Below are 20,452 nucleotides of genomic sequence, written 5' to 3'. Positions count from 1 at the left end.
TAACATAACATATCTAGATGTTGATATATCAAGTTAGTGAGTCAATTGTGCCATTTGTCCTATTTCGGTTAAGTGTGTAATTGGCATGATGATCGCCATGCTGTAGAGGATCGTGCCCAATATATTTAGTATTCTTTCTCTTTGTTTCATAGCGCTGTTCATTTTAGCGTTGTGAAGTAAAAATCAAATTGAAGATCCACGCAAATCAGGTCGTTCGCAAGCGAAAACGCAAGCGTCTACAGATGCCAGTTTGCGAGTTCTCCTTTGTAATCTTCATAAATATAATTGCAAACACATTCGTAACCACATGAAAATAACATGTAAACATTCGGAAGCAAAAGAGTAGTGACGACTCTTCAGGGTTATTCTACGACAAACTGACTGTTGCAGTGACGTACAGCATCTCGCGCAGTTCGCGTTCAACACAACAGACCATCCGAAGCTCTCTTTCATCGCAAGAAAGAATCACACGAAAATACAAAATATCTTGCCTGTACGCACGTAATTTTGGCGCACATTTGGGCTATTTAGAGACGAGAGCAAGCTCTTTATCTTTCGAAAAATATTAGGTCTTTGTAGTATTTTCCAGAAACCAGTCTGTTCTACGCGACCAGTACGATACCAGCCTTAGGATCGACGCTTTCGATGTTAGATACGAGAAGTCAATTTACTGAGGGTTAGGCAGATCAGTTCAGTAAATGCGTCATGAGATTCAGCTTTTACTTACTACTTTAATTATATCTATCGTTGGATCATTTCTTCGGTGAATTCTAGTGACTTCAGCTGACAGGTCATATACGAATACAGCTGGTTCGATTAACCTCGAAAAGCAGCTTGTTCTAATTTAGTTCTCAAAAGCACTTCACTACCGCTCACACGTTTCTGTTAGATTTAAGCCCGCTTATACTAATTTTTAATTAGGATTAACCGCCACAATGGACGACCTCTTTCAGTCAGTAGAAATTTTAAGACTCGTTTATGAATAACTTCGTCTGACGTTCTTCGTTGATTTTCTTACGTTGTCTTCTTGAGAACAAGCGATTCCATACAATCCACTTGTAGATTATACAAACAGCTCGTCAACTACAGATAATAGCGACCGCAGTACAAACCGATAACATTTCAGATCCTTTTTCCATTTGAACGTACAATGACCGACAGCTCTGCGAGCAGAATGTACGAGGAGAATACAAAAATGAGTGACGGTTCAGTGATTAGAAAGACTATTGCGGCCGAATGGAAGGCAGCCAAGACAGTAGTTTACAAAGTAGACGAAAATCTTTCAATATTCAAAATACTCAAATAGGCGAAACTACTTACTCAACTTAGCCTAAGATATAGTTTCGTACTGATTCTTCGCAGGTACACTGCAGTCGCTATACAAATAAGAGTAGCTAAAGGTCTCATTCAACAACAAATATATCGCTAATCATATGGATATGGAACGAACTGTCACGTCTTCATGTATTCTAGCAGAGTAGTAACGTGATATCGAGCAGTTCCTTACACACAGAAATACGTCACGTTCGCTCGACTGTCACTCTTCCAAACGCTTTTCTCAAATCGTACATAATTTCGTCTGCTCTGCCCCATTACGAATTATGCAATCAATGCAAATATATTTTTGCTCATTTCTGTTCACTGATGTTCTTCTCCGCATTATCTTATCTGCCAGTCAGTAAAGACCCCAGGTGTTCAAATTCATATTCTCTTCAACACTATACTAGTTTGTGTATGCGTTGTGCCGTCGATGTTTCCCTGACCCGGAAAGGGAGAGAGAGCGAGAGAAAGAAAGAGATAGAGATTCGTTTGTTCTATTAGCACAGTCCTCCATGCTGTTCATACTTTGGTAATATCCTCTAAATTTATATTCGTAGGCTTCGTCTTGTTAATTATGTTTTATCCAAAAGACGATACGGCGTGTCGTACCATGATTACTGCGTTACGTCTTTTCCTGAACACGCCACCACCGGGCCCATTTTCGACTTCAGCTTTGTTCAACAAGGCTCTTCACCCGTGATGAACTGACCCTCTGTACGTTAGTGGGAATGGCCTGAGAACGTACCGTCTGAGTTGTATTCGTTTTCTCGCTCGCAACTGGAACTTGTTATTAATATTACACTATCGTGTACGGATGGTTTCATATGGCAGGGCTTGGTTAGACGTTTCTCCCGGACTACATTGTACGTCCGTGGTCAAAACAGCTAGTTTGAAGTTCCACAGATGGAACCATCTAAGTTTCAAACCACAAACGCACCGTGGTAGTCGATCAAGTGTGGGAACTGAAAATTTTTATTCCGACGCCCCTACCAAGCTGACTTTGTTTCGCACACACGTTGTCTACCAGATGCCATGACTGCGACCACCGGGTGGGTTGTGAACGCGCACCGACGACTTCGCGTTTTTGTTATCATCGATCTGAGCACCGCTAAGGCTGAACGACGAATCTTGCAAATTGCGCGATCCGCCCTTGGTAAGAGGCCGGCTGTGGAACTCCTTTGGCTGTGCCGGGAAGATATCACGGGAAGGCCGCCTCTGATCGAAAGGCGTTTCTCCGGAACGAACCGAAGCGCCGTCGACGGAGTCTGCACCACCGCTGGGAGCTGGGGAAGCAGCAGCCGATGCGCGACTCGAACGCGGTGGCTCCATGACCTCGGCCTCGGTCGGCACAGGCGGCAGCGCGGTGCGAGCGCGGATCCGGGCAAACGCGTGTTGACCATTGGCGGGCATCTCGAGCAGACGGCCCCAGCCCTGGCTAACATGCACTTCGCCCTCGTTTACCACGACGCGACCGCGCGCAACAACAAACTGCAAAGCATATAACAACGTGAGTGCAAGAAAGCACTAAAAGGACGATAGACACTAAATAGGTAGAAGGACCGAATGCAAACGTTGCTAAACGCAAAATACAGTAAGAGAATTTACGATCTCTAGGTAAGATGCGCTATCACAACTGTTGACTGTGAGAAAGACGCACATTGACATAGCTAATAAGGTGTATTGCATATATCATGTCGTCCAAACAGATACACAGAAAAAATTTGATATGAAGCTTTCGCCCATCAATGACTTAAAGATGACGATCTTTACATAACCCAAAGCATAAGTTTACCTTTGGAGAACCCCTACAGATCAGCTTTTCAAAGACGTTGAAGTCACCAGCGCAATGATGATTGGCTGGGGTGAACTTCCTGACAAATCGTGGATCCCAGACAACAATGTCGGCATCTGAACCAACAGCGATTCGGCCCTTTTTCGGATATAGATTGAAGATCTTCGCAGCGTTTGTTGACGTGGCAGCTACGAACTGACAAGGATCGATTCGACCGCGGTTGACACCCATCTCCCACAAGACGGCCATACGTTCTTCGACGCCATTGCAACCATTAGGAATCTTAGTGAAGTTACTTTCACCTATCGCCTTTTTGGATGCATCAAACACGCAGTGATCACTGCCAACGCACGATAAGACTCCGCTAGAAATCATATTAATCATATGTTCGCGGTTTCTTGGGTCGTCGTTAATTGGGGGGCTCATAACATGCGCTGCAGCGTGACGGAAGCACGAGTGACGTTGCTCTGAACCGTCGATTCCTATGGCAGCGCCCAATGTCTCGCCAAATACAACCTGACCGAGGTTGCGCCTGCGGGAGACCACGTCTGCCGCAGACTTCGACATCACATGTGCCACGTATAGTGGGCAGTTTACCTTTGCGAGAGAAAAACGTTAAAATTTAACATATTTACGCAACAACAGGACAACTCCAAATATCATTACTGCGATAAGTTGTATTACCTGTTTCATGAGATTTTCATTTCGCTACATAGCGGGTAACAAAGAACTAAGTACATTATTTTTATTGCCTGGTCTTTGTAGTAATGATTTATAATCAGCGGTGCTAGGGTGCAAATACGTATGTAGCTCTCTTATTATTCTAATCCTCTACAAGTATTTTATTAAATGGACAGACTACTACAGAGTAGAAAATGCCTGAAGTTTATATATGCACCTGATGCGCTAGAACACATGCGCGATTTGTAGCTTCCGCTTCGATCTCATCGTCGCGTGAAAGCAGATGACCCTCTGGAGCAGACACACCTTCATTCAAAAGCCGCTTCTGATTCTGTAAATTTGCAATACACGATCAGTGCCAAAAACCAACAGGCAGCAAATCCACACAAGACAAAGTTGAAATTGCCCACAATCGCATCAGCACCTATCATAGGAGATTAATGTAGCTAGAAAAGACCCCTCCTGAGCTGTCCAGGGTAAAGGAAATAAACGTATTGTGTAAATTTTTTGTGTGTTTTTTGTGTAAGTTTTTATACTTCTACAGCATAAAAATACTGGCATATCGGGCTTTGCAACTGTAAGTCTGCTGCGTATATCACTGCGACAATACACAGCACCTAAGTAATGTTTCGAAAGTGACTAACAAATTTACCTCGTAAGCATCGATATTAGCTTGGCACGTGTTTTTATGTATTTGTTGTGCAATGAACATTCAAAAGCATTAAGAAAAACTGCGCTTAAAGTCGTACAAGTAGTCATTAGGAGGAGAGGACAAAGGGACAGAAGTAGAACCCAAAGCAGAGTCCAAAAGGTCCCACAGCTGACCTTTTTCACTCACCTTGTCGTCGGCGGTATCACCTTCTTCACCAGTCTATTAGGCATCCATGCCGAATTAAGTTGCATTTATCGTCACCGCCAGAAGCCCATGATCAATGTATCATCAGGTAGAGGTCATCCCATGGTTTCACCGTAGGAGAAGAAGCAAAAGATTTAAAGGAAAAGCGCCCATTGGAAGCCAGGAACTCCAGGGAGCCTTGTTTCTGCTAGGAGATGCATCAATTATGCGGGATTTATTATGCACTACCATTCACAGTCAACAGAATCAAGAGCCCCGAAGTCTCTGGCTGTGCGTGCGTTTAGCTGTTATAGCATCTGTCAGTTAGAAATTAGTTGAAGTGTAAAAAAAAGCGAAAACTAGAAAAATCACCTTGCCATAAATGCGGAACACACATGGACAGAAGATTCACATCACAAAAGCTACCGACAGCAAAAACTGAACGGCATAAGAAGTAGCGTAGTAAGTATATCGATTAATCCTCGTGTTAAGCAAGCAAAAAACAGTTAGTGATAAGCTGGGCTGAACAGACATACTGAACCCTTTTGATATCAATGCTCGATGAGATGTTTGAAAAAAGGCAAGCGATGCGTTGTTTTTGTTTTGTTTTCAAGACCAGTAATTACGTATGAAGTTTAAGGTGCAAACAAACTGTCACGGAATTCCGTCGCCAGAATCGCAATTGTTAAAGCTAAAGGCCGCAAAGATACTCAACTCGTCGAACTGATCAAATCGTAATCACAATCGTAGTAATCGCGAGTGCGCAAATAAATTCACTATATCTGGAAAGAAAATGTATTAGGTGCGATATGCAGACTCATCCCATAACGTCACCGTTCCATTCGCAGAACTTGACTGCGGAACATTCTTCCTTATAACGGTTACATGTTTCGGCACGTGTTTAACAGCCTGGAACGGTGATCCATGCCATTCTTACCTCTGCAACGATGTCTCCGTTTTCGGCGTGCACTTGAGCGAGCGCTCCCAATCGGGAACATTGTTTCATACCACGGATAAGGTCCTCGTCTGATATCATCAACACATCCTAGACAAAAATAGGTCATCAAAGCAAAAATTTACTACTCATCCCGCTTTGCATAATCTATATCAGTTACTGACAAATAGAAGCAAAAAAAGAAGGCAGATCTGTATTTGTTAATGAGAAACTTAACTATGGTTGATCTTTACTTATTTACTTCGTCATTTATTTAATGAGTAGCAACAATACATACTTATATTTGCTTTTTTGTCGCATAGAAGTACTAATGCGTATATGGACTTGTGAACAATTGGCATTGTATCTTGTTTGTACCTTATAGGCCATGAACATTTTGAAGGAGTTGACGCCTCGCTTCACGAGCTCAGCCATATCCTCCTCCACCTGATCGTTCATTTCGTCGAGAATAACATGAAATCCATAATCACAACAGGCCTTTTCCTTTGCTCGGGTACAATAGTCTTCGTGTGCTTCAAGCAGGGTCATGCCAGGCTCCTTTTTCGATACAAAATCCACTGCAAGAGGTGTGAAGTATAGCTTAACGTCGCTACAGTTATCAAGGACAGAACCTTATTTTTAGCGCAAGTACTCCCTTGTACATCCAGCGAAGGAATTTCGCAATAAGAATACTACTAGTGCTGATTAATCATCCGTTAGATTAAACGAATACATACATAGCACCCAATATTTAATCCACAGTAACTGGGAGGTTCTAACTTGTCTCAACGTCGACCTATGTTCTTGTGCACTTACAAATTGTGGTAGTTCCACCAGCGAGGGCGGCCTTTGTGCCAGTGTAGAAGTCATCAACGGTTCGTGTACCCATAAAGTAAAATTCCATGTGAGTGTGAGGGTCGATACCACCGGGCATGACAAGCATGCCTTTGGCATCGATAGTTTCGCAACCGCCAGGCGCAATAATATCCTTGCCCACCTGTCTAAAAGGTCGAAACAGATGGACATAACTATTAAATACTAAATATTAAAACTATTAAAAACTAGATAATGATAAATGGTACAGTCGTAAGCTGGCCGTTGACCACCCTGGCCAGCCGGGTCCAACTTCGCATCTAACTAATAATATAAGTGGATTTTAGGTAATTGGCTCGATACATCCTCAAACGAATTCAGCACACTTCAAAAGTATTTATCCTTTTTCCAATTTAGATGACATGCTCAAAATGATTTTTCTAGTTAATATGTGAAAAAAAGTTTATATCGATTCACGTAGTACAATTGAAGCTCAAACGGCTGCTAACAAATTGTGTTCTAAGGAAGAATATTATCATCATTAATATATCAATATTAAATCAAGGTAACTACACGGAACGTTTACGGCATTAACTAACTAAATTGTAGTACAATTATAAATGACCAACACAGTCGCGGTAATAATTTTACCTCTTGTATTATTTATTATTGCTGCGACAGTTATTATCCGCATTTCATGACTACCAATACCGTTGGTCATTACTTCAGCAGAGATTATAACGACCCAACGATGATACGTGAATTTGGAGTTATGAGGTTATATCGCTCTTTATTTAAGGTCTCTTCACACACCCGCAGATAGTCTTGCCAAGCCCGGCTTGCCCTGAGGCCGATTCGTAACTACCTAAAAAGCTACATACCTTGCGCTACAGGGAAACAGGTGGAAATAAATGACCACGCAAGGAAAGGTTAACACGCATGCGCTACTTGGTTCTACAACACTAATAGAGCACACGGAAGTATGTACATGGCGACGAACACCATCACACAGACTTCGCCCTTGTCTCGTTGACTGAACAAACATCAATGATGCGCGAAATGCCGGGAGTAGGGTTTCCTCTATACAACCTGCACAACGCGGAACCCACTTACAGCATGTTGCATCTGATTATGGCGATTCTACAAGAAAAGTTATGATAAAGTGGCCCATTCGATCAACTAAGGCGCTAACCTGGGTCTACTACTTTTCTGTTTGGTGCCCTTCCGAGTTCAGGATCTAGCTAAATACGTAAAAAAGCTGCTTTCATGTTGACGATCTTGTCACCCTCGAAAGGAGTCGATTTTTTTATCCAGCAGTTTATCGCAAAGTTCTCATTATTGATGAGGCTGGACTGGTGGAAAGCATCGAAAGCAAGGACTGCAAACTTTCCTCGCAGAAGCCGCTTTGCTGCTATCGACACGCTGCATGTATGGACGCGTAGGCAGAACGGCCTAAAAGAGTTGATCAGCTCCAAGTACCCCTGGCCTAATTTTACCTATAAACCCATACGCACCACCTTGGACATTTTTACGTACGGCGTTGGCCGTGTTAAAAGTGAAAACCACCTCGGTAGCTTCTCACCTAATCCACGAAATGTGAGAATCGGTGAAGAACTAGAGACGCGAATTCAAACTTCCCACTGTTCTGCTTATTTGATGTTTATCGGACAAAAAAATGGCAAAGGTTGACCACGAATTCATCAACGAAGGCTGCAGAAAGACTGACAGAGTTAATCGGTACATTGTTACGACACGTTAGATGGATTTCATCGAATGTACGCTAGATACGATTAGCCGGACGTTCTGTACGTTCTAGGTACCACACAATGTCAGTTTTTCTGATTGGGCACATGGAATAGTACATGAACTACACACATACGCATGTACACTAATCGGTATAAACAATAAAACAAAAATCGACAAACGATTTGATCAACCGACCCGTATTTCCCCTCGTATGTATTAAAGACTCCTAGAATGCTGGAACGAAATATTGCCTCTCCGAGATTTGTCATTAACAAAGATATGCGTTTTGGAACCGCTAGGAAAATCAGATGTTATGGATTAGAGGCCAACTCAGTAGAACACTTGGTACAGAATATTTCGTATGGAACAATTAACAAAATATTATCAATATCTAAGTTATTAAACAGAATCTCTAAGGGATCCGTATGAAAATAAGCGTCACTGAGAAGCGTGAAGGATATATGTAGTTTAATTAAACTGTAATGCTATGATTTATTTGTAGACCTTCGTTCGAGAGACTTGTCCTATTCTGTCCTGTCAGTTATTGCCAGCTTTTTAGAAAATCTGGGCCAAATTTGTATATATCAAGGTTAATAATAATAATGTAGACGCTTAATGGGATCGTGTCGGTCCAAAGGTCAGGGAGTCGAACCGGAATTAATGCAGCAATTAGGATAACCTCTGGAACCAATTGGGGCGTGCAAAATTTTGCCACGGGTTACGGATTACAAAACTAATCCCCTTTTCGTACGACATGGCCTATTTTGAGCTGATTACCATTCGGTCTGCTTGGATTTCAAGTAGTTCTGTTCCGCAAAGGTGATTTTAGATTTTGCTGAAAAGGAACTAATAGCAATGTATGCAGTTCGGTAGAGATTAGCCAAAGAAACGCCCCGAAGTGAAGTTCGTTGTTTGCATTATCTTAATGAATTGTCTTTCCCAACCTAGTAGGTTTAGCGGCACTGGCGATGCCTTATTAAGTGTTCTGTCACGAAGCCTAGACAAGGACTCGACCGCTAGCAAAGAGAATAAATGCGTCCAAAATTATCAACCTTTGTAAACACCTGCAATAAAAGACATTGATATATCGAAGGACGTCATTGGCTCCTTTTTTGAAACCGTAACTCTACAACAACTCACGCTATCATTCCTTATAGCTAATATGACTCGTCTCACAACTGTTTTTCATGTTAGATAATATAACTTACAATAGTCACATTGCTGACAAAGCCAAAAACGTATGGCTTCAGCTGCACTAGATAATCACTGCGTCACACTGCTAGATTACAATATATATGTACATTCGCCTCGAAAAGAGATGCAAGGGAAAAGGGTTGACAACAGAGCTCGCGACCTTAACAACAAATCTGCATACAGTTACAACCTCAGATCTGTCATTTCTCGGTCGGTAGGACGCCAGAATGGAGAGCCTTCGAACAAGCAACTGATGCAGAATGTGCCAATCGACCTTGTAGATTTGTGTTTTGAGGTAACGGAGAGAGTCGAAAAGAATGATGTCCGTAGAGACTATAATGAAATTTTACTGCATAATGTTTCACTTTCATTATTAAAATCAGTGTTGAAAAATTGACTCAACTGTATCTATTGATTTACAATAGTAATAAAGACAGCGCAGTAGACCAACAATTCACTTGAAATTTCCTATTATATATATATATATATAAATTTCCTATATTCCCTAACACGTACTCGAGTCGTAGCTAGATGTACGCGTTCCCTATAGATTAATGTTGTTTGAACCGCCATATAGGTTCTACAAATTTTCGTACGGGATAACAATAGATCATTGAACTGGAAACATTCAATTAGCAAACAGGCTGTGAAAATAACGAATAAACGACATCATCTTAAAAATGTAGTGGAAACTGGCTTTATTCATTACGGCTATTGATTGGATATCCCGTACAACTGCAGCATATAATGGTTGCCTGTTCTGCCGAATGGCTAAAGCTAGCTTTGACCACTTTCCAGTCAACAATACATTTATGAATGAAAATGATTCTGTCGCTAGACGTTCCGTAGACATTCTCATAGCTAGCTGCCAGTAGAGAACAACACTTGTTTCTATAGTTCGGATTTTACGTCCAGTATCGCCTTTAGGCATTTTATCAGAATGGCTCCCCTTCAGACTTCTAAGCTAAACCACCCGAAATTTAGTAGGCGAACAGATACTACTCAAGTATCACTCAGCTGGAAGACGACTTAAGTAGTTCTACAAAAGTAGCACTTTTAGCACTCAAATGGGACCACAGTGTCCTCGTTATATCTTCACCATGCAAACAATAACGAATAGAACAACAGTCCTCACAAACGAACACAGTGACCTTCCTACTCGTGACCGGCGGTGGTTCGTCCAACAGCAGCAGGCATGCATCGGTTGTTGGGTCCCACTTGGCCCATATAACGTAATCAAATTGGGGCCCTAATGTTTCCGCGGCTTCACTGCTCTACTACAGGTCTGTTCCTACTGTTGCTGCCATTGTTTCGGTTATTGTCGACGTCTCTGTGTCCTGTATTTTGTTGCTATTGGCGTGGCTGAACTTCACAGACGAATATTGTGTCGTTATCGAACGAAAAGTGCGGAATGACACTATTTTCTATCAGTTTTATTAGATGAATTTAGCGCGTAGCATTGACGATGTCAAAGTCAACAGCGACAAATCAATCGTGCAGTCCTTTTGCGCCATAATTCTTCCATTTACGTTTGGAAAACGTACGAAAACAAAATGGGGCAGAGATCTGTTGCTGCTAGCTATGTAGCTACCTCTTGCAGTGCAATATCACACAGCGCGAAGTGACCTTGGTTTAAAAAATCTATCCGAATTTATTAACGTGGTCTTACGCTCGAGACGTTTAGCCAGAAATAGGTCGCAGCAGATAACATGTTTCCACTTAATAGGCAGAACTCTACCTGAGCGCTTAGATTCCCTGTTTTCATAGAAGTGCATTATCTACTAACATGAAAAGGGAGGGGGGTCTGAATGCGGAGCTGAAACAATCTACTCTTTAGCTATATATACGGACAGTAAGAGCCGAAGCGAAAAATACTCTGATGTGGACAGACAATCTCTGCCATAGAAAAGATACGGTACAATTACACAAGAACGAATAAAAAGAAAGTTTATCACGGATCTATATGATACCTAAATAGTATTTAATTCGTTTTCTTTGCTATGTATTCTAGAAAAGGCAGTAGCTTAAGACTATTTTGAACCATTTGAACTTACCGTCCGCGTTTTTGGTCGGTTAAATTTACCTTAGCTCTTCCATTCTTCTGTTTAGCATAGTATATGGATTGCTATTACGGTGCTCCTAATCATACCTGAGCGTCTATCGCACCTGTCGTTGCTTATTCCGCACTGACTGGCTTATTATATTTCGGCTTTTCGAAATGATGATTCGCGTGAACGTATATTACTGTTAGTGTATAGTTCTGATACCGAAAAGTACGAATAAGCCTACAGCTTCGTATCGAATTAAAGACCCTACCGCATGGACATGAACGTAAAGCTATGGATTCATCACTGTAAAACTTGGTTAAGAATGTTTTTCAGTTACTTATCTAAACAAGTTTTTACAAGAAGCAAGCCTTAAAAAAGGCTTGCTTCTTGTAATATTTTTAAAGAAAATATGTTTTCTTAAATATTTAAATAATAAACTTCGGAAAAAGTACCTATCACAACGTCTCGTCATGTCGTGCCTTGTTCGGAAGTAACCCAAAGACGCGATGAGCGCAAACGTTCCCACGGAAATTACTCAAACAACAACGTCCCGCGAATAAATCTGTTAGTTTTTGCTTATCCGGCAATACACAAACAAATCCCGTGGTGTATATAAACATCCTCATAAACATTACATCTCGTTGCTGTGCCATAACAAGAAGTCGGTAACCTGGGTTCTGGGCCTCCACATGGAGCAGAACAGTGCACATATATATACGTGAAAAAGGGGAAATGCACTGTATACCCGAGCTGATATTTTAAAGGGATGGATCTGCCCAACGAGCTACTGATCTGGAAGTGACGATGTGCAGCCTTGAGAGTAGGCTAACAACATATAACTGGTGAGGCCCACGATAAGGCCAATATATCTGGCATGACTCAATCAAAAAATCTACAGGACAGACCGCTCGTTTTACTGGTTAAAACTGCTTACATTATAGTCCTCTTTACCGGTCACGTCACTTATGCTATCACTGTATTATGCGTTTTTTACTATAAGAGAATGGTTTTAGAAGACAGCTCGTAGCGCGACCAGGCAATCATGCAATAGCAATAATCGCCCTTTCTATGTACCGGGTCACACACTAATAGGAAAAATAATAGATTGGTCGGAAGGACAGAAAAACAAGCGCTGCTTTACCGCTCCTTGCCCGACAGATAACAGCTAGTGCACCGATTTACTGATGACTAATACCAGTCATTTTTTCTTTAGCAAAGTCTCGTGCGATTAGTGCGAATAGTCAAGATAGTCGATCTCACATTCACGATATGACCCATCCCTTTTACGTAATGAAGAATCACCGTCGCCCTCTCATGGGCTGTTGCCAGGCCTCGTATCGGTGATCGTATCAAAAAAACAGCTACAAATAAAAAGCGACTCACTCTTTTTTGCCATACCACGCTTCGGAGGCGAACTACCCAAAACATCGATAATCACCCAGCAACAGCAACAACGCGAAGGGCTAATTGATTCGACGGTGGCCTGATCCAACCGATCTCGGGAATACAGTGCAAAATAGGAGTGGTAAAGGTGATAGCAGCTGATCTTGTGATGGGACAATATCTACTACGACCATCGCCATCACCAGCACTCACAAGTGACCAATGACTACGGAGCAGTGGATCGACTTATTATGGTTATTTGTAGATAACTTAACTCTTGGCGTTGCTATCGACACACTTAACAGCTTAGCTGCTATACACGAGGCAAAGCAGACCTCCCCCCTTGACCAAAGTACCAATGAGCGTCACTGTACCAAGCCGCCGCCGACACAAAAGGTCGCTCCCGGTTCCACGCGATCGAATACGGCCAAAGGACCACCGAGGGTGACAGAGACATCCTGGTTAGAAGACAAACCCTCTGGAGGTTTCCCGCTATTATCATCTGCAGGCGAAATAGGAGAACGAAAGAAATGCAGGGCAAGAGGAGCAATCAATCTAAGGGCAACGAATGGCAGCAGTGGTGAACCTAGTTATTTTCTGATTCAGACTGCTTAAATTGTATAACACTGATGATATGGACAATCATAAAGCTGTAAGTATACGAGCCCACTGACAAAATCCGGTTTTTCTTGAAGTACGTTGCTTGGTATTCATGTGGCTTAAGTAGCACATTTGTCTTTACATCTCGTAATGTGGCTTATGTTGATGTTGTATGACTTGTGTATCGCCCGTAACAGAGGGAGATCTGGGATTGTTTGTGTGAGGTTTCGTTGTCACGCAAACATCGTTGACAACGTTAAAAATAACTCGTATATAAAAAGAAACAAGTTCTAAATGAACGTCGTATACGAGCTCGTAAATAGGGTCAGACGTATCTTGCGATCTAGCACAGCATAGGATCAAACCAAGACAACTAAAATAGCTATGAGCGACGATTTTCCATATCGGCTATAAAATAGAATTAGGAAGTTTCCATTGATACAAGGTCCTTATTAAATAATATCGTCGGCAATCATAGAGTGAGGCGCATAACCATAACTCCGGGACCCGCCGCAGTACAGTTAATCGCACAAGGGCGGGACCCTCAACGATCTAGATGTATTCGTCTGGGAAGTGGATGTAGTGGACTGTTTGAGCAACAGAAAAAAAAGCAGCGCAAAACAAGACTGCCACTGTGCAAATTGCTAACCCGACCGTAGGACCAGTATCCACGGTCATACTGGAGATGGTCATACCGGATCAAGCCATCTGGTACTAGCCTCGAGGGCAAACGCCATTCCCCCGCAGGCCGAAGACTGACCGGACTGCTCGAATCCAATAAATATCAAATGTATTGCAGTGCGACTTTTTAATCGCGGCCGCTGTGCAGCTCCAGGACAGCTGAAATACCGATTGTGGAACATAACGTCACAGTGGATATGGTATAGAGCAAGCACGAGTGGTTTCTACCAATCTGTACTAAACTTCAGCATCAGTTCCTGTACAAGGAATGTCCGTCTGAAAGGACGCGAATAATAGTTCGTAGTATATTAGTGTGTAGTTCAGGTTAGTGCGGACGGGCGCCTCTAGAAGATCAAGAAGTATTAGGGATAGCTCAGAATATTTGTGGTCAGTTGTCATTGTTCTTAGACACGCAATGGAAGTTTAAATACTTTATATTAATATAATTCTAATAATAGTTACCTGATCAAGAATGTAAAGTGAGACGATATCCTTCTTAAGAATTCTACGATTTGTGGTCTATTGAGGTTCTTTTCGATCTCCAACACACTATGCAGCACAGGTTGAGGTGTCAATGAAACCTGCATTGAACGTTGTGACTGACGTTTATTTTGGCGGTTAGCTGCGGCACAGTGAAATCAAAGAGGAACGTGCACACAGGAGCGAGGTACACCGTTGAGTGGAAGAATGTTGATGATCTACAGGTCATCATCAGGTTCTGCAATAACATGTTCTATCTATTCTCGATAAATTTTACCTGATAACTTCTTTCATTTCTATCAATGATAAGTCTTCCATGACAATGCGAGCATTAACCGCTGCCATTATATATGATTGCCTTAATGTCGATCTATAATTCTCTCCGCTTTCTCATTTCCCGTAGCGAATCCGCTTGTTCGGCGGTTTAACTAAATGAAGCCGCAGTTCTCATTTCGTTAAAGTCCTAAAGCGTGTGTACTTCTAACGAGCGAAAAACCAAGCAAGGATGAATGCTAACGTCCAACGAATCCACCCATAGCGACAGAGCACAGGTAATCCCGAGAATCGGTTCGTCGGCCGAGTGAGCCGATACGTAAGCCGTATCGAGGCTTACCAAGCTATCGCTGAAGGCGTCAGTACTTCGACTAACAATAGGGGCAGAAAACATCGATTCGGGGCTGGCTAGGCGGCTAATCGAGAAGGATCTGTACGAACGGATGCATTGCATCATAACAGATACGATTTAACCGCGCTGTCGACCTTATACATAGAACTGCACACCCTGTACACCGAATAGCTATAGTCACCTGTGTCGTCCGTTAGGAACAGTAAGATAAAAAAAAAAAACGTTTCTACACGTATTAGTTTTTTTCCTTCAACAACGATACTGAATATACGTACTGCCCTCTTGAACAGACCATCAAATCAAATAATATACCTCAATTGATATTGCGTTAGATAAAATGTGAATCGAAATTTTTTATAGAATCCAGAATATTTTATAGAATCTTCTGATTAGACGTCATCCTTTAAGGTGATAATGCCTCGTATGGTAAAGCGACCCTGTCATTGTCGAATAACATGATTACCTTATAAGCATATTAAGCAAATAATCCGTCAACCGAAGCGTTATAGGGCGCTTCAAACTTAAAGACCTTTGCTTAGAAACCTTTAGTTGAAACCGGAGACATTCGTTTACTGCGATAGAAGCGAAAGACATTTAGCGACGTATACTTTGTTCCTTATAAAATTTAAGTGCTGTCACCAAATTTTTTTTTTTATTATTTTATCCGTCTTCCTATTAACAACATGGGAAACAAAAGAGTAGATTATACATATGTGTTATCATGATTTCCGTGTTGTTAATTTTATAATATTAATAATAAGTAAATATATATATAAATATTTACTTTTTATATATATGACTGACAGTATGTATATATATTTGTATATACTGTCAGCTACGACCGTTATGTTTTTCGGTCCAACTTTTAATTAAAAGGTACAGCTGATTAAAACTTTGTTGTTAAAGCAAAATATCGCCTCCGGCTATATACGTATATATATATATATATATATACTGAATGCGGCTATACGGAAATAATCCATTCAATAGCAGCACTCATTTGGCAAACCATTAGACTGTGTATTCAGCATGCCGGATCAACTACGGTATGCGGTTTCTCTCTGAATTCTCAAATTATGCATCGTCTTATTCGGCACATTTTTGCTAGGGCTATACACTCGGGGATTTAGTGTGCTTTCCTCCACGTGCGACATCCCCAAAACATAATTCGTCCCACTGCTAAAACTTCTCTTATCCCCAAAACGGGCCGCGAAGATCGGAAACTAGACAACGAGGGGGATTAACGGGGGCATGAAAGTTAACTACTATTATTACAATATGTTCATGTAACTCGGCACTTGCTCGCTGGGTTTTGGTATGATAGAAGTTTGAGCCATGCTTATATTTAGCACTTCGCTTTATTCTAATGGAATTTCTATTTAATATAACTAGCGAAACAAAAAGACAGGAGTCTGTCTTGCGACCACAATGGCATGGAATTGCTGTGTAGCCGTCCTTGCTTTTTGCCAGCACCTGAATGATTTCTACCAGAGTCGCCGCCTCTCGTAAAATGTCTAGATGGATGAGCAAAAGGATAAGAGAGACCACAAAGACCACGCATATTGCATTGCCCGCTCTCGTAGTGTACGCCTATATGAATAGCTCACTGGGAGTGTCACACGGAGATGTTGGTCTAGTTCTTAAAGTAATACGATGCCTATTGACGGGATCAAACCAGAGAGTTACAGAAGGACACGACTGCTTCAATTATGTGGCACAGTTCAAGGATGCAGGATGCATTGGCTTATGAATTCGTGTTTAGCAATATTAGGCCCATTATTAGTTGCATTTTCTAGGCCGACTAAGTACAGGAAAAATGTACTTATTAGCATGATGGTCAAACCGTGAAGCCACTATTCCGAAATTCAAAATTTAGTGTGATCTGCTATGCGACGATTATATCATAATAAGTCAATAAATTAATTTAAACAGGTCATTCGCTGTCCACAAGATTCAAATTTTGGCCTATCTCACGTAAGTAGAGTGATATCTACCACTCAGTTGATTTCCCCGTAAGTCCTCATGGTAAACAGTTGAAGCTTAAAGAAAATAGGCGTCGATGAGGCAGACATTGTTTAATGTGACTAAAATCTAAAATCGAACGACGGTTTCGTAGCTACCTGATAATTCCATCCTCGATGAAAATCTCCCCTTCAAGGATCGCGTCATCATTAACGATCTTCGCGTTTTTGATCAACAACTTGACATGCCCTAGACGTGACGGAGGCTGAAAATCAGAGCAAAGAAACTGTCAGATATATATAGCTAAGAAGCACTTCATCTACAGATCGATTAGACCCTATTACACATTCGCCTACTATAACTAACCAAAATCTGCGAATAGTGTACCTCTTGCATTCCCGAAATTTTAGAAATAGGCCCGCTCGCTCAGCAACAGAGCAAAATGTAGAACATAGTGGACGCCCAATTTGAGCTTATCTGTAAGAAAGCAGTAGATTTTTCATGGCCATTATCTGTTCGACCAGATTTTCTCACTGCTAATTGCTAAGCACCAAGGAGCTGCTTCGTCTGTTTTCACAAAGGAAGCTTAATTTTAAATGCTACAGTTGTCTATTCTGTTTATTTAAGAATTGACGAAAATAAACTGTGCAGTATGAGGTTACATTAATTGTAAAACTTCTTCTCTGTGTGTGCCATGTGTGAGTGAGTTTAGCTACAAAAAATTACTACTAACAGATGAACTGATCAACCAGTTCTGAAGCTGCAAGCTCTTTTAACGTGTAGTAACTTCAGATATTCCCACTGTGTTAACGAAGTCTTTTAAAATCACCTCGTTGGTGCAGCTTTCTTCCGACGACAAAATTCAGCCGGAATAGATCTTGCTAGTTCTATCGGCTTTTCTCCAACAGACCTGTGAGACGACGCACACAATATATGCCATTGGCAATTTTTTTGGTAACGTTGTGATGGCTGCATGTCCATGGCTACCATAACAGGAAGGTACTCATTAGCCAGCCAAACCATGATCTCCTCAATCACGTAAATATCTAACGTACACTCGATTATCAATAAGGATGTTCGTCTTTTCTTACGGTTTTCCTTAGCCTTTTGATTCGAAAATAGTCTGTAAGTAACCCTATCGTCGTGACCATCTCCTCATCCAACGGAATCTATGCATCGCATTCAAATGACGTGTCAAAACCAATCAGCTGTGGAAGGGTGGCGGAAGTACTACGGACCCATATACGCAACTCTAATAGTGTCGGCGGAATCAGGATATAAATCCTTTTTCGATTGGGAAAAAGGAACTGGCCAGTGATTCGGGGCTCACAGCTGTTCGGCAGTTTTATTTACGACAAAACTAAATGAATCCTTGCTGCTTCCATATATAGCTGAAGAAGTTACGTGGAGGGAATACTTGAGTAACAAAACAAAAGATAGTGCAACAATATAGATGCGATGTGTGTGAACAGCTAGGCTTGCTAGCCGATCAGAGACCAGCATATATAGTACGAATATCTGTTCTCCGGATCCTATTTCACAGCCAACAGAGTAGTTTACGTCATAAAAAGCAGCAGAGATCTGGAAAGCGACAAATTTAAAAACTGCCAACACGAATTGTATGCAAGAGGCGCTTTTAAGACAATCTTTTTTTATGTAGGTGACATACACGCTCGAATTTTTTTTACCTTCGACTAATCACACATGTCACTAGGATAAATACCTCAGATACATGCCAATGATCAATGCAAAAAGCACGCGACGATTAAGTCTGAAATGCCTTTTTTTTTGCCTAACGAATTAGAATCGCTTACTTAGACGGGTTCAAACGACGATGTTAGCTAGGGATCCGAAACCGTACTGCAGTAATGATGACAACTAGAATATTTGTTTCGATTCCGCCAATAAAAAAGGCATATTAGTAATCCTTATGCGGAATAGCTACGAGATGCAGCGTAAATGGACTTCCGTTGCGCAGGTCCCGTCGATTCGTACGTTGGCAAGCACTACAAATAATGGCAAACATGTACATCGTTAAGCAAGTATGTGTAGCAGGCGGTCAAAGAGATACCACTTTTGACTGACGTATCAAGTCGTTCACTGCAACAGTTCGCTACTGACTGGTCAAACCATCCAGACGTAAAAATTACTAATTAAATGAGAAAAATTGAAAGAACGACATTAAATCTAAATACAGGTACTATACCACGACAAGTATTCGAGGATAGCAAAATATGGCGAAAACATAATCGATGTTTGATCCAGCAACGCACGAGAAGTTTCGCTTCATGACAATACCGCAATCATCACCGCTGGTGTCGTGCCTAAGGCAGACATTTTCACAAGCCTCGACAGTAGCTGGTTCGTTTACCATCATGCTCACTCTGCCCAAAATATGAAAGATACAGATTTGACAGACAGACGAGACGAAATCGCCAACGACGCCGCTGAGGCACGCTTCTGCTTACGACGGCGTCGAGCTCGTTGAGGCAGCAAAGATTCGTACAATCATTCACTGCGTGCAGCAAAAGCAGCAGAAAAAAAACTATCTGTTACTATCTAACGCAAGCAGAACGCAGTAAAAGATAGGAACACATGCGCGAATGGAGCTCAATTGCCTGTAGTAGTACACTTACTGCTAGAGCAATGTAGACAAATATTAGTCGATGACCTTAAAGCTTCTCCGAGCAACAACAACAGAGAACTGTCATTTTGTAAACACGATGGCCTAGTGGCAAAAAAACGTTGGCAGACGATAGATTTCTGCTTTATTTGATGTAGTCTGAAGTTTACATTGTCACATGGTCACCCCATACGAATAACGCAACCGATAGCAAAGCTAATACTGCACGTGATAAAATCGCCATTCGCTCTGATTCTTATTCGTATATTATTACATTAGCGTCTGTTTACCACCAAATATACAGGTTCTCATAGCGAAAGAGCGTTTCGAATGTCCCGATTATCGAAGAAGCGGACGCAAAACCGCAGCTATCAGTGCGTCTAACACGAAAGAATCTAGCGTCCAGTGCATGAAAATACATGAAAACTATTCTCGTGACCCCCAAGTAAGCCAAGAAATATTGTCATTTAGTTCCTTAAAAAGCTTCCAATATTAGATCTTCGCATTGCGAAGAGTCAGCCTTTGCGAGCTGGTAATTGCGAGAAGCCCGACTTCAGTTTGAACAAACGTATCGCCCACAATATATACATACTAACCAAATAAACTCAGTTAGTCAGCAAACGTTTGTGCCAGCCTTTACGCACGCTATGGTTGAGCAATGAGGGAACATTTCCTATGTCACTGAGGTAAGAAAACGATGAACTACTTTACAAGTCAAAGCAACGCGCGTTAAAA

The 20,452-nt window shown here is 41.6% G+C and overlaps 1 protein-coding gene across 3 annotated transcripts in view; it reads right to left on the bottom strand.

Annotated features, from left to right (window-relative positions):
• Window positions 1-505: 505 nt before the first annotated feature.
• Window positions 506-20,452, bottom strand: part of CRMP (Collapsin Response Mediator Protein) — a 30,182-nt gene continuing 10,235 nt past the window's right edge. For 2 of the 3 annotated variants that reach the window (XM_022830523.2, XM_022830522.2), the window contains exons 2-9: window positions 17,253-17,359; window positions 6,379-6,563; window positions 5,941-6,140; window positions 5,566-5,673; window positions 4,632-4,664; window positions 4,011-4,124; window positions 3,113-3,709; window positions 506-2,808 (exon numbers count right to left, since the gene is read on the bottom strand). In XM_022830523.2, coding sequence (XP_022686258.1) covers window positions 2,341-2,808; window positions 3,113-3,709; window positions 4,011-4,124; window positions 4,632-4,664; window positions 5,566-5,673; window positions 5,941-6,140; window positions 6,379-6,563; window positions 17,253-17,359 — 1,812 coding nt within the window. In that variant the 3' untranslated portion in view covers window positions 506-2,340. The remainder of the gene's footprint in view (window positions 2,809-3,112; window positions 3,710-4,010; window positions 4,125-4,631; window positions 4,665-5,565; window positions 5,674-5,940; window positions 6,141-6,378; window positions 6,564-17,252; window positions 17,360-20,452) is intronic. The other variant, XM_022830524.2, reaches the window with a different exon arrangement.

The sequence above is a fragment of the Varroa jacobsoni genome, unplaced genomic scaffold, assembly GCF_002532875.2.
Source record: "Varroa jacobsoni isolate VJ856 unplaced genomic scaffold, vjacob_1.0 scaffold_276, whole genome shotgun sequence".
In the NCBI taxonomy this organism is placed as follows: Eukaryota; Metazoa; Arthropoda; class Arachnida; order Mesostigmata; family Varroidae; genus Varroa; species Varroa jacobsoni.
Note: the sequence above shows the minus strand (reverse complement) of the source record. Positions and strands in the feature narration are given on the sequence as shown.